Here is a 20,635-nt window from a genome sequence, read left to right as displayed (position 1 = left end):
CCCCCGCCCCGCGGTACGCAGGCCTCTCACTGCTGTGGCCTCTCCCGTTGCGGAGCACAGGCTCTGGACGCGCAGGCTCAGCGGCCATGGCTCACGGGCCCAGCCGCTCCGCGGCATGTGGGATCCTCCCGGACCGGGGCACGAACCCGAGTCCCCTGCATCGGCAGGCAGACTCTCAACCACTGTGCCACCAGGGAAGCCCAGAACTGAGATTCTTAATTGGCATCAGGGAGTCAGAGAAGCTCCTTAATTTGTATGTAAAATATTTGCATTTGGGAAGGAAGGTACATTTTTCTGCAGAAAAATGCTTCCATCAGATTATTAAAGGAATCTGTGACCCATTTATGTAGAATGAAGGCCCTACCTTCCTCTATTTTTCTTAGGAAACCAGGAAATGAGAAATGGTTCTATCTACAAACCCGTACAGTAATAGATATGGATTTATGTCACTTGCTTATTAATGTTTTGCTTTTAGGTTGAAGATGAACCAAATAAAATTTGCGAAGCCGACCGAGCAGCCATTAAAGCTAACATAGTGCACTTGATGCTTAGCAGCCCAGAGCAAATTCAGAAGCAGGTATGTGAGGCCCTGCTTGTTAGGTGGGCTTGTTTGTAGAGCTTTCAATCTAATTAGTCTCTTTCCTCCCCACAGTTAAGTGATGCCATTAGCATTATTGGCAGAGAAGATTTCCCTCAGAAATGGCCTGACTTGTTGACAGAAATGGTGAATCGCTTTCAGAGTGGAGATTTCCATGTTATTAATGGAGTCCTTCGTACAGCACATTCTTTATTTAAAAGGTATTGATATATAAATTCATATTTTTAAAATACTTGTTTCAGATATTTTTGCTTGTGTGTATTTTTGTGATTATGTCATTTTTTTATGATAATTCTAGAATAAGAGCATAAGCCTCTCATTATTGTGTTTGTTTCTTCTTAAGTGTAGGATGTTTATTTCATATTGCCCTATTACTTGTGAAATACCTGGTCTTGATAAACTGTGCTTGAATTCCCTTTTTATTTCAGAAAGCTATCTAGCCATAGATTTTTCTCTAATCTAGCCTTGAAGACCTAAAGTCAGTTAACCAAAATTTGTAAATTTGCTTCTTTTACCTTAATTTTCTAGATATCGCCATGAATTTAAGTCAAATGAGTTATGGACTGAAATTAAACTTGTTCTGGATGCCTTTGCTTTGCCTTTGACTAATCTGTTTAAGGTATGTGATAACATCTTGGTGGTATTTTTAAATTACTTAATATTTTAAAGTGCTTGAATATTTGTATAAATTTTGTTTAAGAGATTGCTTTGAAAGTGTATTTGATAGGTAATGGTTTAGAGCAGCATTTCTTTTGAAAAATTTCAAATCTACACCAAAATAGAGAAGCTGGTAGAATGAAATCCCATGTATTGACTACACAAGTTTAATGGTTACTAGAATTTTATTTCTTTTTAATTTGTTCTCTCCCTTTGATTTCATACGAATAGTTAAAAGCAAATCCCAGGCGTCTTATTATTTCACTCAAATATTTGAGTATGTGTCTCTAAAGGAATGGATCTGTATTTTGATTTGACTGTTTATGGAGTTTAATTTATATATCCGTACATCATCTTATAGCACATAAGGAACTTTCCTAGATATCTTTCTGAAACTCGTTTAAGATCGAAAGAGAAGTATTGTTAACCTTTTTTTCCAGATAAGGAAAGTGGAGGGTTCGGTATCACACAGCTAATAAAAAAGAGAGCCAGGCCTCAAACCTAGTTTTGCTAACTTGAGAAAAGCTGCTCATTTCCTGTTTTCAGAAAGGAAAGTTGTGTGATAATCACAACTTTCTAAATTACAGAGTATGCACAGGATTTTTCATGGTTAGGATATCTTACTGATAGTACATTTTTATTTTTAAAAATAAAATTGGACAAAATGTCAATATTTTTCACCTATTGGACTAGCAAAGATTTTTATTTCTTTTTAATGACATTAAAAGTTTTAGCCAGGAGCAGAGAGGGACGGGTGGGGGGAAAATGTTTTAGCCAGAGTCCAGTGAAATGAACACTAGTGTCCTGTCCATTGGGCTATAAATGGTACTAGCTTTCTGGAGTTGGACATTTCATTGAGAAAACCATAATATTCATATTTTCTAACTCCGGGATATACTTAGCAACGTTTGTTGAGTGTCTTTTACATTGTAGGTGTGCACAAATTACAAGGACCTTTTATGTATATTTTCTCATTTTATTCTCATATTTTATGAGGTAGGCATTATTCTTAATTACAGACAGATATGGAGATGGGGGCGCAGTAAAATAACTTACTCAGAGTCATGCTTATTATGAGTAACAGAGTCTGGGTTGTATCCAGATCTATCTGGCTTCCAGAACTCTTACTCATAGCATACTGTTCTCTACTGGTAATACAGTTCTAGAATCTCAAACTCAGAAAACTAGAAGTGTGCCCAAAGTTTTATACATAAGCTTGTTTATTGCAGTTAGAATAACAAACAGTTGCAAACAACCTACAGGCCAGGTGGCAGGGAATTATTTAATGAGTGCATATAAAGGCAGTTTTGTGTAATATAGTTATAGACATGCACATAGGAGAGTAGAAGGATCTAGTCCAAAATATTAATATTGGACTTTACAGTAGTGCTGTGATGGACAACTTAAAAATATATATTTTAATGTGTTTTTTCAAAAATTCTAAATGACTGTATACTACTATTTAAAAGCCAAATTTTGGAGAAGATGTATGAATAGTTTCAGCCTAATACAAGGCTTTTTCACTAAGGTTTACAATACACTAAAACCGTCTTTCTAAATTCCTTTCCAAGGCCACTATTGAACTCTGCAGCACCCACGCAAATGATGCCTCTGCTCTGAGGATTCTTTTTTCTTCCCTGATTCTAATCTCAAAACTGTTCTACAGTTTAAACTTTCAGGTGAGTTTCGTTCTATTTCTTGCTTTTGATTCTTATTCTTTGATGTCATATATAAAGTTTTTCACTTGATAAAGACTTCTTTGCTAGCATTGATTTCCCCCCCTCACCCTGAAAAAATAGACATTGGTTGCTTGTGTTCTGATTCCCCGCCATTCTTTTTTTTTTTTTTACAAGAGATAAATAAACTGACACCAAGCATTGTAAATGGATGACCACAACAAAAGCAACAATGATTGCAATTACCAAACGCGAAACACACTCATACTATGTCATAATATTGACATTCAGTCCAGTAATCCTCCACTGTAACAGCTCCTTTACTTTGCAGTGAAAATTGATTTGTATATTTTTTGCCTCTGAGTCCTTGTGGGATTTTTTTTTTTTTATTCAAACAGAAAGTCACAATTATATAATCATCCTCATCAGTTCACTCAGTCCCATGTAATTAATTTGTTTTCATCTTGATCTTTTGTTAGCACTTTTATGAATTCATCAGTTTTCCATTAGAGTTCTGAAAATGCTTATTCATTCAGTTCAGTAGTATAGTCAGTTACCAGAAACCTGTACTTGTCAGAGTCTTTACCATGAATTCCTTGAAGATGAAACCCTTTTATAGGAACTTTTTTTTTTTTTTTTTGTGGTACGCGGGCCTCTCACTGTTGTGGCCTCTCCTGTTGCGGAGCACAGGCTCCGGATGCGCAAGTTTCGCGGCCATGGCTCACGGTCCCAGCCGCTCCACGGCATGTGGAATCTTCCTGGACTGGGGCACGAACCTGTGTCCTTTGTATCGGCAGGTGGACTCACACCCATTGTGCCACCAGGGAAGCCCTTATAGGAACATTTTTGCAAAAGCATCAGAGTACACCTAGAACTGTCTGTAAATGACAAAAGACTTAAAAATGACCACGGTTAAAGTTTTGATGGAAGTTCATAATAATGCAGTTGACAAGGAAATTTAGTTATTTCTGAGATACACATTTTAAAGTAATAACTAGAATTATGACTTATAACATTATACCGGAACGTATAAGATTCTTAGAAATTTCATGTAATGTCTGAAACATTTATATGTTTCCATACATATTTCCATACAAATAACCCAAAGAAAGTTTAGTATTGTTTTTTTGTTTGTGTATTTTTTTATACTGCAGGTTCTTATTAGTCATCAGTTTTATACATACAGTGTATACATGTCAATCCCAATCGCCCAATTCAGCACACCACCATCCCCACCCCACCGTGGTTTTCCCCCCTTGGTGTCCATACGTTTGTTCTCTACATCTGTGTCTCAACTTCTGCCCTGCAAACCGGTTCATCTGTACCGTTTTTCTAGGTTCCATATACATGCGTTAATATACGATATTTGTTTTTCTCTTTCTGACTTACTTCACTCTGTATGACAGTCTCTAGATCCATCCACGTCTCAACAAATGACTCAATTTCGTTCCTTTTTATGGTTGAGTAATATTCCATTGTATATATGTACCACAACTTCTTTATCCATTCGTCTGTCGATGGGCAATTGGACTCCCTGACTTCAGACTGTACTACAAAGCTACAGTAATCAAGACAATATGCTACTGGCACAAAAACAGAAAGATAGGTCAATGGAACAAGATAGATAGCCCAGAGATAAACCCACGCACCTATGGTTAACTAATCTATGACAAAGGTGGCAAAGATATACAATGGAGAAAAGACAGTCTCTTCAATAAGTGGTGCTGGGAAAACTGGACAGCTACATGTAAAAGAATGAAATTAGAACACTCCCTAACACCATACACAAAAATAAACTCAAAATGGATTCGAGACCTAAATGTAAGACTGGACACTATAAAACTCTTAGAGGAAAACATAGGAAGAACACTCTTGGACATAAATCACAGCAAGGTCTTTTTTGACCCATCTCCTAGAGTAATGGAAATAAAAACAAAAATAAACAAATGGGACCTAATGAAACTTCAAAGCTTTTGCACAGCAAAGGAAACCATAAACAAGACGAAAAGACAACCCTCAGAATGGGAGAAAATATTCGCAAACGAATCATCGGACAAAGGATTAATCTCCAAAATATATAACAGCTCATGCAGCTCAATATTAAAGAAACAAACAACCCAATCCAAAACTGGGCAGAAAACCTAAATAGACATCTCTCCAAAGAAGACATACAGATGGCCAAGGAGCACATGAAAAGCTGCTCAGCACCATAATTATTAGAGAAATGAAAATCAAAACTACAGTGAGGGCTTCCCTGGTGGCGCAGTGGTTGAGAGTCCGCCTGCTGATGCAGGGGACATGGGTTCATGCCCCGGTCCAGGAAGATCCCACTGCCATGGAGTGGCTGGGCCCGTGAGCCATGGCCGCTGAGCCTGCGCATCCGGAGCCTGTGCTCCACAACAGGAGAGGCCACAACAGTGAGAGGCCCACGTACAGCAAAAAAAAAAAAAACACACAAAAAAACTACAATGAGATATCACCTCACACCAGTTAGAATGGGCATCATCAGAAAATCTACAAACAACAAATGCTGGAGAGGGTGTGGAGAAAAGGGAACCCTCTTGCACTGTTGGTGGGAATGTAAATTGATACAGCCACTATGGAGAACAGTATGGAGGTTCCTTAAAAAACTAAAAATAGAACTACCATATGACCCAGCAATCCCACTACTGGGCATATACCCAGAGAAGACCATAATTCAAAAAGACACATGTATCCCAATGTTCACTGCAGCACTATTTACAATAGCCAGGTCATGGAAGCAAAGCTTATAGCTTTTAATGGAAGCATATCTGGGAGACAAAAGACTGAAGAAACAGACTTGGGAAGGTGTAAGAACCAGTGGCATTTGAGAGGAAACACAGCCACGATCTTATAGCAGGAAATGCCTGGTCACCCGGTTGCTACTGAGGTGGTGGTCTCCAGTCATTCTTTCTGTTCTTGAGTTATTACTTTAAGATTCAGGGCTCCAGGAATGAGAAGGGAGTCTTACTGGTACAGACTCCTATACTGAGATGCAAGAGAAAGGATGTAGCCTTTTTGTTGCCTCTAGCCAGAGCCAAGTACTTGGACTTAATCCTCCCAACGTGACTGTACTCACAGTGGTAGGGAGAGCATTCCTCAGAAGGAATAGGTAGAATGAATATGAGATGAACAGCCCAAAATGGCATACCTTCAGTGTGCAGCTAGACAGCAATTTGAGAAATTCTTAAGGATACCACTGGATTCTTGTATACCTTATTTTGAGTTCTACTTCCTAGAAGTCAGGTAGAATGAGGTGATTAATAACTTGTTAGTCACGGAAGCCTGATAGGAAGGAGGCATAATCTTTACCCTTGGATTTATCCCTCATTAAGAGGGCAGTATTGTGCCACAGGAAATCAGTAACTGTATAAGACAATAAGCCTGACTTGGCGGTCATCTTACAGTAAGTGCAGTAGTTCAGAAAGGAAAAGGAATGTATTGGTAAGCACTGAGTTTTGTAAGGAAAGTTTTCAGTCTTAGCTGAACCTTAAAGGAATAAGTAGATTTACATTGGGACAGGAACAGGTGGCATCGTTTGTGGTTGAAAGCTTACTGAGACAGAGTCAGAATGGTTTACTCATCTGTCAGACCTAGCTGGAGCAGAGAATTCTTGTCAAAATAGGTATCCATTGACTTAGCTGAGAAATGTGAGCTGGAGTCTATAGGCATGTGCAAAACATTTGGCGTGGTGGGGAAAACTTACTAAAATATAATAATTACTTCAACCAGAAGTCTCAAGTCACCATTTATTCTTTAGGATCTCCCTGAATTTTTTGAAGATAATATGGAAACTTGGATGAACAATTTTCATACCCTCTTGACATTAGATAATAAGCTTCTGCAAACTGATGTAAGTATTATTTAAAATATTTCCCAAGTAAGCTTTTTTTTTAAGAATTATTTGAAATATAATGTTAAATGTCAATTATATCTCAATTTTTTTTAATGTTAAAAAAATTATTTGAGTGCCCTCAGAACATTGGAGGGAGGATAATTGTAATGAGCAGAACTACCCTTCTTGTAGTCCTGACTTAAGTCACAATTTATAGATAAGGCTATTTTATTACATTATTGAAAGTAAGGCCTCAAGAGTATTCACATTGTGAACATTTTATGAAATAGAAAATCATTTGTCATTGAAGATACTAAGAAAACTTAAACCTCTCTAATGGCCTCTTGAAAAAATCATCTACAGTGTGGGAAAGAGGGGACATGAAAGTTTGTAATGTGTAAAAGTTTCTGATCTGAGTTTTGTAATATGTACTTTCAACATGTAGCACTGTGTTATTCATTTGCTTGTTTATTAATATATTTATGATTTACCTCTTTCTCAACAAACAAAAAACGTAAAAAGTAAAATATTAAGAATATTTCAACACCAGATAAAAATTACAGTTGGTGATGCAGATCTGTTTGGGTGGCATGCAGAGGGAGAATCATTACTGTGGGTGTACAGCAAATTTTGTGTGAGATTTTTACACAACAAGAAGCAACCAAAAAAAAAATAGAGTTCCAATAAAATAACTCCTTCAGTCCACTAGGAAGAAACCACTCCCTCAGAAAACAAAGCTTGTCTTTACACTTAAGTCTAAAGGAAGTTTTTCACTTAGGATTCTTAAGGGAATTGTTTGCCCATTTAAATGCGTCATCTCACTGTGTGACATTCCTTATATTTATGCCTTGAGGAGCTGTTATTTTATCTCTTCTCAATTTGAGTTCTTTGGCACATAATATAGCTCAAAAAGTATTTGTGATTGCTGTTATATGTAGTAAGCATTATTATATCAGTCACTGTCATGGTTTCAGGTGGGGTTGGCAAACTTTTCCTATAAAGGTCCGGGTAGTAAATATATTTGGCTTTGTGGGCTATATACTCAACTCTGCAGTTGTAGTTGAAAGCAGCCATAGGCAATACTATAAATTGTATAAATGAAAACAAAGAATGTGTGTGACTGGGTTTTAATAAAACTTCAGAAATTAGGCAGCAGGTTAACCCCTGCTTTAGGTTGTTCAACATTTTATAACCAGAATATTATTTGTGAGAATGTTATAGCATTAGCTTATTGGGAAGAGAACACATTTTAATATATTTGAAATGGGAACCTTTTGGGAGATAGCAAGACTATGTTACAAAGGAAAATGTGATATGATTTTTATTACTCAGGTTTTTGTAGGAATATATTATTTTCGATTTAATATGTAAATATTTTATAATTCAGCAACCAGAAGAAAAAGCTTTATTTACTTAAAATATTTATTCATGCATGCATGCAGTGCCGTGTCTTAGTTGAGGCACATGGACTTCTTGGTTGTGGCATGCACGCGGGATCTAGTTCCCCAACTGGGGATCAAACCCAGGCCCCCTGCATTGGGAGCGTGGAGTCTTACCCACTGGACCACCAGGGAAGTCCTGAAAAGGCTTTATTTAACTTGAAAACTTTTGAGAACTGCTCTCATTGATTAATAAATAAGAAGCATTTCGCCTTGTATTTGTTTGATAGACCAGGTGAATAAATTTACAGTGGCGTAGATGTAGTTCACAGCACTTGGCTTTGATGTAAAATTTTTAAAGAGTTCAGGAATTACAGCTACTCTCCATGTTTATGATAGCGTTGAAGTTGTATGTTTGAGTTTTCCGTTTTCTCTTATGTGAGGATGAAGAGGAAGCAGGCTTATTGGAGCTCTTAAAATCCCAGATTTGTGATAATGCCGCACTCTATGCACAAAAATATGATGAAGAATTTCAGCGGTACCTGCCTCGTTTTGTCACAGCCATCTGGAATTTACTAGTTACAACAGGTCAAGAGGTTAAATATGACTTGGTAAGGTGATGGTGGAGACAAATAATTAAGACATCCCCTCCCCCCCCATGAAATAAATGGTTCCGTTTGCTCTTAAAAATATGCTTATTTTTGTGTTTTATTCCAGTTGGTAAGTAATGCAATTCAGTTTCTGGCTTCAGTTTGTGAGAGACCTCACTATAAGAATCTATTTGAGGACCAGAACACGCTGACAAGTATCTGTGAAAAGGTTATTGTACCTAACATGGAATTTAGAGGTAATTGTGGCAAAGTGTAAAGCTTTTTCAGGAGATTAATTAAAAGCTTGTTTTTTAAAAGAGTATGTTAGTATAAATTTAAGAATTTAAGAAGTCTTCTCTGTTGCTTTTTGTAACATATTCAGTCTAAGTTTTGTTGGATTTAGTATTTCACCAAGGCAGAAGCTATTTTGAACAGTTGACTTGAGACAAGTGATTGATGACTTTTAAATACAGAGTTGAAGCCCACCTAGTTTGTGCTTAAGGTTAAAATAGTCCTAAGAGTCTGTATTTGTACAAAATGTCTTTCTGACAGTTGGGAAGAGCAGTCATTAGATCATTCATTCAGGAACAAAATGAGGAAATAAAAGTGTAACGTGGGGTTTTATTTCCTTTCCTTTTTTCATAAAACTATATGTAAAGGACAGATCTTTAATCTGATACTGTCTGTCCTACTTGTTTTGGTGTTGAAATGACTGTTTATGAAATAATGGTGATAGTAGTTGTTAGGTTGTTTGTTTAATGTCCTTATCTGGCAGAATAACGAGTTGGCATCCCTAGATTGGTCTCCCAACACTTTTGAAGGTTGGTGATGAAGTCCAGTTCTGTGGACATTCACATTAGAACAAGTGAGCCTATCTCGCAGCTGTATGCATTACCTATTACCTAATCTTTCAGGGTAGCGTTTGCTGCTCTAAGTAATGATTAAGAGTATATGAAGTAGTCATTTGTTGGGAAAGAACACTTTGCTGTAAAACATGGCAATTCCACACACTCTTCTGCACACTCAACTGTAGAGGTAGAATGACTTGCCATGTCTTTCAAGAGGTGATCTGAAATGTCATCTTGCTTTGTAGCTGCTGATGAAGAAGCCTTTGAAGATAATTCTGAGGAGTATATAAGAAGAGATTTGGAAGGATCTGGTGTGTATTTTGGTTTTTAGCTGTTGGTCTCTTAGCAAGCCAGTTTTAAAGTTGCTCTCTAATAAATACGGGGAAGTGAGGGAGTCCTGATAAGTGTGTCATTTCAGCTGGCTTTCATTGGAGAACTGTTTTCCTTCTTCAACTTGTACATGGTAGAAAGCAGCTCTTTATACGAGCTATATCAAAGTATCAGATGTAGAATTACTTGTTTTCTCTTTTTTATATACTTATGGTCTTTCAGTTTCGTTCTCATTTTACATTTGTGGGGAATTTTTTCATTGTTTTTGTTGCTGTTAGCTCTCAGATGGCAATTTGTTTTCTTATAAACTTGGTCGGTTGGTGGTGGTTTCTTTCTCCCATAATGTATTTCCCTTTGATTTTGTAGATATTGATACTAGACGCAGGGCTGCTTGTGATCTAGTACGAGGATTATGCAAGTTTTTTGAGGGACCCGTGACAGGAATCTTCTCTGGTTATGTTAATTCCATGCTGCAGGAATATGCAAAAAATCCATCTGTCAACTGGAAACACAAAGATGCAGCCATTTACCTGGTGACGTCTTTGGCATCGAAAGCCCAAACCCAGAAGGTGAATCCTTTCAGTATATTTTTATTTCTAAAACATAGTTGTTGGTACCACAGAAGTCAAAAAGAAGTGATATATTTCTGGTTATATAGCCTACTCTGTTAGATAATGTGTCAGTTCTGATTAGAATTCATATGGTTTCCAAAGATGGCTTTATACTGATGTATTAAGCACTTAAGTTTCTTATGGACCAAAAGATCAACAGATGCCACACTTGCTTCCTTAGCTGAGACTCAGTATATAAAATGTGCTAAACTTAAATTTAGCTGTTCTTTAATTTAGGGAAGTTTCTTTATTATCTATTAGAATAGTCTTATATGTAAGTAGTTTGTGTTTTGAAGTATTCATTTCCATCTTCAACCTGGTTTTCTAAAGCTGCCTAAATTTCCAGTGTGGTAAATAATTACAGATTTTTCATGTTATTTCACTGTTATGAATTTGTTTTTTAGCATGGAATTACACAAGCGAATGAACTTGTAAACCTGACTGAGTTCTTTGTGAATCACATTCTCCCTGATTTAAAAGCAGCTAATGGTGAGTTTTGTGAAATGTTTTTAGTACAGCTTACACTATACCTGCAGTTATTTAAAAATACATTTATTTATTTATTTATTTATTTGTCTGCACCAGGTCTTAGCTGCAGCGTGCGGGATCTTTTAGTTGTGGCATGTGGGATCTAGTTCCCTGACCAGGGATCGAACTCACGTCCCCTGCATTGGGAGCGCAGAGTCTTAGCCACTGGACCACAAGGGAAGTCCCTATACCTGCAATTTTTATTTTTAACTAAAAAATGAGTACCGTTACAGCTCTATATCACCATGATACTGAAAGTGGTGGCTCCTATCCTTATTGCAGTTACTTTATTGGATAAAATCTCAAATGGTTGCCCCAGATCTTGCCCAGGTGAAATTAACTTTCCATAAAGAAAATGTCTCTTATGTAGAAGGAAAACAGGAACAAGTGAGACTAAATTTTCACTGTATATTTCTAATGTACATATAATAATGCACTAGAAATTATACTTTGGTTTTTGTTTTCCTTCTCATTTAAAAAATGAACTCTTGGGGGACTTCCCTGGTGGTTCAGTGGTTAAGAATCCGCCTGCCAATGCAGGGGACACGGGTTCGAGCCCTCACCCGGGAAGATCCCACATGCCCCGGAGCAGCTAAGCCCATGTACCACAACTACTGAGCCTGCGCTCTAGAGCCCACGAGCCACAACTACTGAAGCCCTCATGCCGAGAGCCCATGCTCCGCAACAAGAGAAGCCACTACAATGAGAAACGCATGCACCACAACGAAGAGTAGCCCCCGCTCACCGCAACTAGAGAAAGCCCGCGTGCAGCAACAAAGACCCAATGCAGCCAAAAATAATTAATTAATTATTTTAAAAATGAACTCTTGGGAATTCCCTGGCAGTCCTGTGGTTGGGACTCCGTGCTTCACTGCCGGGGTTCAATCCCTGGTCAAGGAACTAAGATCCCACAAGCTACATGGCGAAAAAGAAAATAAAAATAAAATATTGGGTTGGCCAAAAAGTTCGTTTGGGTTTGTCCAAAATATGTTAAGGGACGAACGAACTTATTGGCTAACCCAATAAAACTAAAAAAAATGAACTCTTAAAAATTGAAGTAAATTTAAAGTACTTGAAACTAATAAATACTAAGGATACTTTCATATGTTTACAAAAATATGTTGATCAAGAGATATTCTTCTAAAACTTTGTGGAAAATTTAAATACACTAATAGGTAGGGATAATATTATAAAGAACTTCCATGTTACTATCATTCAGCTTCAGGAACTTTTAACAATTGGCCGATATTTTATCCCTTTCACTAACTTACTTCCCACTACTAGTGCAAGCTCCTCTAGAGAGACTTGCTCTTGATTCAGAATAGCTTCAATTTTGGAAGAAGATACTACTGTTATTTCATGGTCCAAATCATTTTTGTTCAATTACATAAGTAACACACGTTCATTTGTAATGAAACTTAAAGGTAAGGGGGAAAAATAAAATTATTTATAAACTTACCAGTATTAATAGCTGTGTAGTAGATCATTATATAATTAAGCTTTAATTGCTTGACATTTTGTTTACCAGAACCATGTTTTTAAAATCTGATAATGTTGTCACTAGTTTGGGAGTTAACAGTCCTTAGCACTAAAATAACTGTGACTTTTTTTTTTTTATATAGTGAATGAATTTCCTGTTCTTAAAGCTGATGGTATCAAATACATTATGATTTTTAGGAATCAAGTAAGTTGCTTTTCATTTATATGTTATATGCCACTTAATCTCTTAAGAGTTTTATTGTATACTGGCTTCTCTTCCCTTCTGTGCAATCATTCGATATCCACATCTAACAAAATTAACAATAACTCCTTGAACTTAGGATGCCAGTAGAAACTGTCATACAGAGTGAAGTAAGTCAGAAAGAGAAAAACAAATATTGTATATTAACGCATAAATGTGGAATCCAGAAAAATAGTACAAATGAACCGGTTTGCAAGGCAGAAATAGACAGATGTAGAGAACAAATGTATGAACACCACGGGGGGAAAGCAGGGGTGGGGTGGGTGGGATGAACTGGGAGATTGGGATTGACATACATACACTAATATGTATAAAATAGATAACTAATAAGAACCTGCTATATAAAAAAATAAAATTCAAAAAAATAAAAAAATAAAAAATTAGGATGCCAGACCATGATTAATTTTCCTCAGTTTCTCTAAAATACTGTTTTACAGTGATTTTATTAAAATTTGGGATCCAAACAAGGTCTACATGTTGCTTATGGTTGATTATGTCTCATGTCTTCTAATTTACAACAGAGAGGTCCTTCTTCCCCTTTCTTTATTCATGTCATTTTTTGGAGAAACCAGTCATTTACCTTGCAGAGTTTCTCATTCTAGTTCTGGCTGATTGCATCCTCAGAGGTATGATTTACCTCTTGTTCCTCTGTTCCCTGTATTTCTAAATTGGTAAATCTGGAGGCTTGATTAGATTTTATTCCTCTGGTAGGTGGGGGGTGGCGAGAGTTTGTCACTGGTATACTTTGCTTCATTTCACTAGGACACGTACATTGTCTCATCCACTTTCAGTGATGTTAAGAGTGATTATTGACACATTTTTTAATTGAGATACAGGTAACCTAATATAATATTCACCATTTTTAAGTGTATACTTGTGTGGTTTTTAGTATGTTTATTCTTTTGTACAACCAACACCACTGCCTCATAGATTATTTAATTACCAGTTTGAATGGGAAAAACAGGATAGATGTTTGTGTGTTTTTCCCGTGTCAGTTCAGAGTAATGAGTTCAAGTGCCTTACCAGCCTCCAGAGGACAAATGAGTGATTTTTTGACTCTCTAGTTGTTCCTTCTTTGGCCAGTAGGAGCCCCATTATGTAGGTTCCTGTGTCCCCTTGACACACTTAGTAGCTTTTAACAGCTTCCCTTCTTTCATATATGACAGAATATTCCATGTTCATCTTGTACATTTCCTGCCCCAGACCTGAACTAGCCACACTTGAAGGTGGGAAATTTTATTTAGAGACTATAATCTAGGTGCTAGGGAAATTGGTTTTAGGCTTTTTCATAGAAGAGAGTCAGAAAATAAATAATACCAATATTATTACTAAAGTAATGGTGCTGAATGCTGTTTGATTTCTTTGTGTTTTTTATATCCTTCGTGTATTATCCTATTAGGCATGTATAGTCAAGAAATACTATGTTTAAAGCAACTTGAAATTATTCTTTGTGCATTTTTGCCATTAACTTGATAAATAATTAGATTCTTCTGTTTGTGGGGTTTTGTTTTATTTGGGGGGGCATGAGAAAGGTTACTTTACACACCTCCAAAGTCAGGCATGGTACATTCAGAAAGGTCTAGCTTTCCTCCCTGTTCCTTCTCTCGTCCTAAAAGTAACCATTTTTTACCAAGTTTTGGTTTATGTTTCCATTAGTTAATTTTTAAAATATAACCTAATACTGTCCTAGATATATTTATGTATTTCCCCTCCTCCTACACAGAAGAGAGTATGCTAAACACGCTGTTTATCACTTCGGTTTTTTTTCTTTTTTGGCCGTACCACGTGGTTTACAGGATCTTAGTTCCCCAACCAGGGATTGAACCTGGGCCCATGGCAGTGAAAACTTGGAGTCCTAACCACTGGACAACCAGGGAATTCTGACACCTTGCTTTTTTTCACTTAGTAAATCCTGGATGTCATTCCATGGTAGTATTTACACAGTTCCCTCTTTTTTTTTTTTTTTTTAATTTAAATAGCATAGTACTCTGGGTGGCTCTCCTGTGGTTTACTCAACCAGTCCCCCAAGAGGTAGATGTTCTGGGTGTTTTCTAACTTCCACTATTTTAAATAATGCTAATTATTTGAAACAATAGCTTTGTATGTGTCACATAGTGTTTTTGCCATTGTAACTTTGAGATAGATTCCTGGAAGTGACGTTACTAGATTAGAGGGTAAACTTATATGTAATTTTGCCAGATCTTGCCAAATCTCCACAGGGGTTGTATCATGTTGCATTTAAAAAAAAAAAAAAGCACCTATTTCCCCAAAGATGCTGGAATTTTGCCATTTTGCCAAACTCACAGATGTGAAATGGTATCTTATTGTAGTTTTACTTTGTATTTTTCTTAGAGTTTAAAAGCTTATCTTGCCGTTTATTTATTTATTCTTAGTTTTTATTGGAGTATAGTTGATTTACAATTGTGTGTTAAGTTTCAGGTGTACAGCAGAGTGAATCAGTTACACATATATCTATCCTTTAGATTCTTTTCCCATATAAGCCATTACAGAGTATTAAGTAGAGTACTCTGTGCTATACAGGAGTTCCTTATTAATTATCTGTGTTATATATAGTAGTGTGTATATGTCAGTGCCAGTCTTCCAATTTATCTCCCCCACCCCCGCATCTTTCCATTTAAAGGGCCATTTTCATTTCTGCGAACTATCTATTCATATTTTTTGTCCATATTTCCATCTGATTGTTGGTCTTAATTTCTAGAAAACATGTAATTTCCTTCTGATTATTATTATTTTTTTAATGGTAGAAGATATATTATTTCATCTACCTATATATATTCTCAGGCATGATCAATTTTATTGATTCCACTGGACCAATAAAAGCTAAAAGTCAGTCCAGCAAGTTCACTGAGACTCTGGATCCACCCCCTCAAGTCACTGATGGAGTCTTTTGGTCACAACCCTTTCCTTGTTAAAGCTCTTCACAACAGCTCCCCAAACATGTTCAGAATCAAAATACCCTTCACATTTTTCATTTCTTGATTCATATATTTTCCAAATAGTTTGAACCGTGAATAAGAATTTGTGGATCCTGAAGTATCTAGTTTTACAACATAAATCTCCTTTATAAAACTTTATCTTCATATCATTCCCCATTTTGATCAATCACATTCAGCCTCCAGCCAACTGTAGCACTCTCGACCAGAGAAAGGAAAACAGACCCACACCTGAGGCTGCCCCTTGTGCGGGAGTTCTCCGTTTCCTATGTTGGAAATGCAGTGGGCATTTTTAAACCACTGATTATTCCACCATTAAGTTATCTGCTGTTGTCTGTTTGAAGATCACAACATAGAAATTTATTAACAGCCACCCCCCAGGAAAGACAGATAAATTCTATTAGTTCTATCTACTTCAGGGCTGAATACCATTTTGACAGTTAGCTGTGATGGAGAAAGAGTGTAGCTTACATTTACTAAGTTTTTACTGTTTGTCAAGTACAGTGTTAATGCTTATGATGGAATCCCACCTCATTTGACTTATACACATTCAGTTATTGGGCCTCAGCAAAGAGAATGAAAGAGAAAAATTCCACCACCTAGTGCCTGTCAATGAGCAGACACCCCCCAGAGTGGGGAGACTCCAATCTACTCTTCCCTCAGTGAGCCTCGTCTTTTTTTTTTAATTGAGAAATAATTGACATTAATTTCAGGTATACAACATAATGATTCATATTTGTATGTATTGTGAAATGATAACAGTAAATCTAGTTAACATGTCACTATACACATTGACAGAATTTTTTTTCTGTTGAGAACTTCTGAGATCTGTTCTCTATATGCAGTATAGAAGTAACTGTAGTCACTGTACATTGCATCCTCATGACTTGTTTTGTAACTGGAAGTTTTTACCTTTTGACCCCTGTCACCCATTTCATCCACTCCCCGCCTCTGGCAACCACCAATCTGTGCTCCGTAGGAGTTTGTTTTTCTGGTGTTTTTTTTGGTTTTTTTTTCCTGTTTTGTTTTTTAAGGTTCCACGTGTGAGATACATGGTGTTTGTCTTTCTCTATTTCACTTAGTATAATGCCCTTAAGGTCCATACATATTGTCGCAAATGGCAAGATTTTCTTTTTTTATGGCTGAATAACATTCCATCTGTGTGTGTGTGTGTGTGTGTGTGTGTATGTATGTGTGTGCACGTGTGCACTCCACACTTTCTTTATCCATTCATCCACTGATGGACACTTAAGTTGCTTCCAAATCTTGGCCATTGTTAATGCTGCCTGTGAGCTTGCGGGTGCCTGTAGCCATCTCTGTGTCTTCTTTGGGAAAATATTCAGGGGAATTCCCTGGTGGTCCAGTGGTTAGGATTCAGCGCTTTCACTGCTGGGGCCTGGGTTCAGTCCCTGGTCAGGGAACTAAGATCCTGCAAGCCATGCAGTGTGGCCAAAAAAAATAAGAAAGAAAATATTATTCAGCTCCTCTGCTGAGTTAATTGGATTGTTTTTTGCTGTTTAGTTATATAATCCTTCTGATTCTTAACACTGTCACTTTAATTTTAGTGACACAGAAAACAAAACAGCACAGTTCGTCTTACTCCCTCCAGTACCTCCACCAAATTACCCTGCAGCCATCTTGTAAATTATTTTAAACACACAAGCAGGAATAGAGAATAATTTAATGATACATAACCACCACAAATCTTAACTCCAGGCCATAATTACTTAAACCTACACACACAGTGGAGGGACGCAGGGCACACCTTCCCCATTCCCATTCTATTCTCTTTCTCCCCAGAGATAATGAATGAATTCAGTGTAAGTGATTATTTATGGCTTTACACGTTTGTTTCCACAAAAATTCTATAGTATTACATAGGTTTAAGTTTTTTATTTATTTAAATGATACCCTACTATAGGTATTGGTCTACATATCTAGTTTTCTTTTGTGCTTAACGTTGTTTTTAGTAGATGTGTTAGAGTTCATTTTTAATAGCTGTGTAGTATTTTTTTTTTTTTTTTTGCGGTAAGCTGTGTAGTATTCTATCATAAGAACATGCCACAGTTTATTTCCTGTGGATGATTCTTCAGTTTCTTGATTTATACTTTTTATGTGTCTTTGACAGGTATCTACCAGGGTTACATGCAACCTTGTGAAGCTGTTCTGTTTTAAAGATTAAAGGATATGCTAAAGTTTTAGAGGTTTTTAGTGAAGATTAGTATGCTTATGTTTATGCCATTCCCCCCCCCCTTTTAAGAGGAGAAAATGAGGCACAAAGAGCTTGAATGACTTTTCTAAGAAATACTTGCTAGTGAAAAGTATGGTTCTAAGATTAATGAAATCTCTGCTTCTCCATGATATTATTATTTTACCCTAACCATAGTTTTATGCTCAGAGAAAGAGAATTGGAAGAGTGAGTGTGAGCTGAACCATTATGTGAAGGTAGAAGTTTTGATTTTTTCACCTGTAGCATCTCCATTGTAATAGTGGCTGAAAAAAAAAACACTTTTTAGAATCAGCAAGTCACTCTCTTAGAGCTGTCTTTTACTCAAGATAGTATCAGTGAGTTACAGCATGTATATTGTTTTTTTCAGGTACCAAAAGAGCATCTTTTAGTCTCTATTCCTCTCTTAATTAATCATCTTCAAGCTGAAAGTACTGTTGTTCATACTTATGCAGCACATGCTCTTGAGAGAATGTTTACTATGAGGGGGCCTAACAATGCCGCTCTGTAAGTATTTGATGCAATGTATTTTTTCATCTCGGGGTGAAGACCATTCTGTACTGGTCAAAGATATCTCAGTATATTCATAATTTCATTAGTAGTTAAAAAAATATATGTGTATATTTTACTCATTTATACTATGCCTCGTTCCAAAAGGATTTGAGACTGCATGCCAGAGTAGACACATTCTGACAGTAAAGTTAAATGGAGGAAATTGGAGCAAAGGAAAATAACTGGGGTGTGAGGTTAATAAACAGAAGTGTGTCAGAGGATCCTGTACAGTAGTTAAAGAAAGAAACTTGTGGATTTTATGTGGAGTCCTCTAGCAGCCAAGGCAGAGAGAAACTTGGTGAGTTAAAATGTCCATAATGTCCATGAGATTAAAATTAAAAGTTATTCAGAAGTGGGCCTTTGTTAAGGGAATACAGTGTAGTAGCCCTGTTCATAGCAACATCATGCAACAGAGTTATTTTCACCTTGCTGTTTTTGTGATCTTATTTAGTGCTGAGACATGACACAGCTGAGTGAAAGTAATTCTCTAGGGTCCAAGGCAGTAGCTGTTGTGGCCTGATCCAAGGATAAAATGCAGAGGATTGGGTGGTCTGCATGTCTTTCAGGCCTTTTCTTCAACAGTGTTATTTCTTGAAACAGCTTTGGGTAAGAGATGGAAAACATTCTAGGTTCTTTCTTTCATCAAGAACTTGAAGTACAGATATGTACAGTGGCCAGTTAAGGGTTGAAAGGTTATCCTTTAGGCGAGTTAAGCCAGTACCTGTCTTCAGGCCCAGAATTTATGCAGAAAACATTTCCGAACTTGCTCCACCTCCAGGAAAGCTAGATGACTGAGAGTCCGGGCTCTGTTCTCGATGGTGACAGATGTGATCCAGGGATGACCTCAACAGCCGTAGACAATGTTGGGTTTGCTGGGTTTGTTTAATTGTGTTTGGTCCCAGATATGCCTTCTTAGGAACTTAACATGAGCACTTATAAAAGCAATATTTTCCTAAGCTGTCTTCCGACTGTCAGTGGTGGGAGATGGCTCACTTTTATGCCAAGAAGTGTGATTTAGTAGTTGCGAAGGGTGTTCCAAAGTGACAAGCTCAAGAGTTGGTAGTGACTGAAAGCTGTTTTTTCATCTATAGCTTTACAGCTGCAGAAATCGCACCGTTTGTTGAGATTCTGCTAACAAACCTTTTCAAAGCTCTCACACTTCCTGGCTCTTCAGAAAATGAATATATTATGAAAGGTAGGCCGTTTCCCTGGTGTACAGACTATAAGTATCTAATTTCAGACTACAGGGGTGGTAAACACTCTGAGTTGTACTTCAGGTTATGTAGTCTATGAACCAGATACTGTTTGTCAAGCATTAGGTAGGTTTCGATATTTTTAAATGAAAAAGTTTAGTTTGTTGGTGTTTTCAGAAAAAATTTTACCCTAACTTGATATAGAACTCCTCTTACTAAAGAAAAGGTAGCAAACTCCTTTTTTCTTTTCCTAGGTTGAAATTCTTGAGGGCAAAGATGAGCTCAGACAACATTTATTGACGGCATGTTCTGCTAGGTCTTGGTGTGAAACCTGGGTGTATTTGATAGACCCCGCACAGATCCTGCCTTCATAGAAATACTGCCAGGGACACAGGCAGCTGTTAACAATCTGTCAGGTGCTCCATTAGGAGAGTGTTTTGGGAACAGCTCTGGGACAGTCTTAGTCTTACTTGCGGTTGCATTCCAAGAGTCTAGCATGGTGGATGACTCATAGGAAATGCTTTGTTTTTTTAAATAAATTTATGTATTTTTGGCTGCATTGGGTCTTAGTTGCTGCACACGGGCTTCCTCTAGTTGCGGCGAGTGGGGGCCGCTCCCCGTTGTGGTGCGCGGGCTTCCCACTGTGGTGGCTTCTCTTGTTGCGGAGCACGGGCTCCAGGCACGCAAGCCCCAGCAGTTGTGGCGCTAGGGCCCAGCTGCTCCGCGGCATGTGGGATCCTCCCGGAGCAGGGTGTCCCCCGCACTGGCAGGCAGACTCCCAACCACTGTGCCACCAGGGAAATCCGGAAATGCTTTTTAATTCCCAGTGCCTCTGGCTTGGTCAGGACGTGTGTGTGTGTGTGTGTGTGTGTGTGTGTGTGTGTGTGTGTGTGTG

General features: G+C 37.5%; 2 protein-coding genes across 3 annotated transcripts in view; one reads left to right on the top strand and one right to left on the bottom strand.

The window, feature by feature from the left end:
- Positions 1-20,635, top strand: part of CSE1L (chromosome segregation 1 like) — a 41,605-nt gene that overhangs the window by 13,377 nt on the left and 7,593 nt on the right. For both annotated transcript variants that reach the window (XM_027087048.1, XM_027087049.1), the window contains exons 4-16: positions 476-577; positions 653-798; positions 1,127-1,217; positions 2,827-2,934; positions 6,713-6,805; positions 8,610-8,777; positions 8,884-9,013; positions 9,850-9,915; positions 10,301-10,503; positions 10,950-11,034; positions 12,696-12,757; positions 18,366-18,502; positions 19,639-19,742. In XM_027087048.1, the coding sequence (XP_026942849.1) occupies positions 476-577; positions 653-798; positions 1,127-1,217; positions 2,827-2,934; positions 6,713-6,805; positions 8,610-8,777; positions 8,884-9,013; positions 9,850-9,915; positions 10,301-10,503; positions 10,950-11,034; positions 12,696-12,757; positions 18,366-18,502; positions 19,639-19,742 (1,495 nt within the window). The remainder of the gene's footprint in view (positions 1-475; positions 578-652; positions 799-1,126; positions 1,218-2,826; positions 2,935-6,712; positions 6,806-8,609; positions 8,778-8,883; positions 9,014-9,849; positions 9,916-10,300; positions 10,504-10,949; positions 11,035-12,695; positions 12,758-18,365; positions 18,503-19,638; positions 19,743-20,635) is intronic.
- LOC113609623 (uncharacterized) overlaps positions 16,934-20,635 on the bottom strand; it is a 21,109-nt gene continuing 17,407 nt past the window's right edge. The window contains exon 2 of the transcript XR_003428735.1: positions 16,934-17,197. The gene's annotated coding sequence lies outside the window, so the exon portion shown is untranslated. The remainder of the gene's footprint in view (positions 17,198-20,635) is intronic.

This window comes from Aethalodelphis obliquidens, unplaced genomic scaffold (assembly GCF_003676395.1).
Source record: "Aethalodelphis obliquidens isolate GAN/ISIS:26980383/991018 unplaced genomic scaffold, ASM367639v1 scaffold57, whole genome shotgun sequence".
NCBI lineage: Eukaryota > Metazoa > Chordata > Mammalia > Artiodactyla > Delphinidae > Aethalodelphis > Aethalodelphis obliquidens.
The sequence above is the reverse complement of the archived record's forward strand: the minus strand, read 5'-3'. Positions and strand labels throughout refer to the sequence as shown.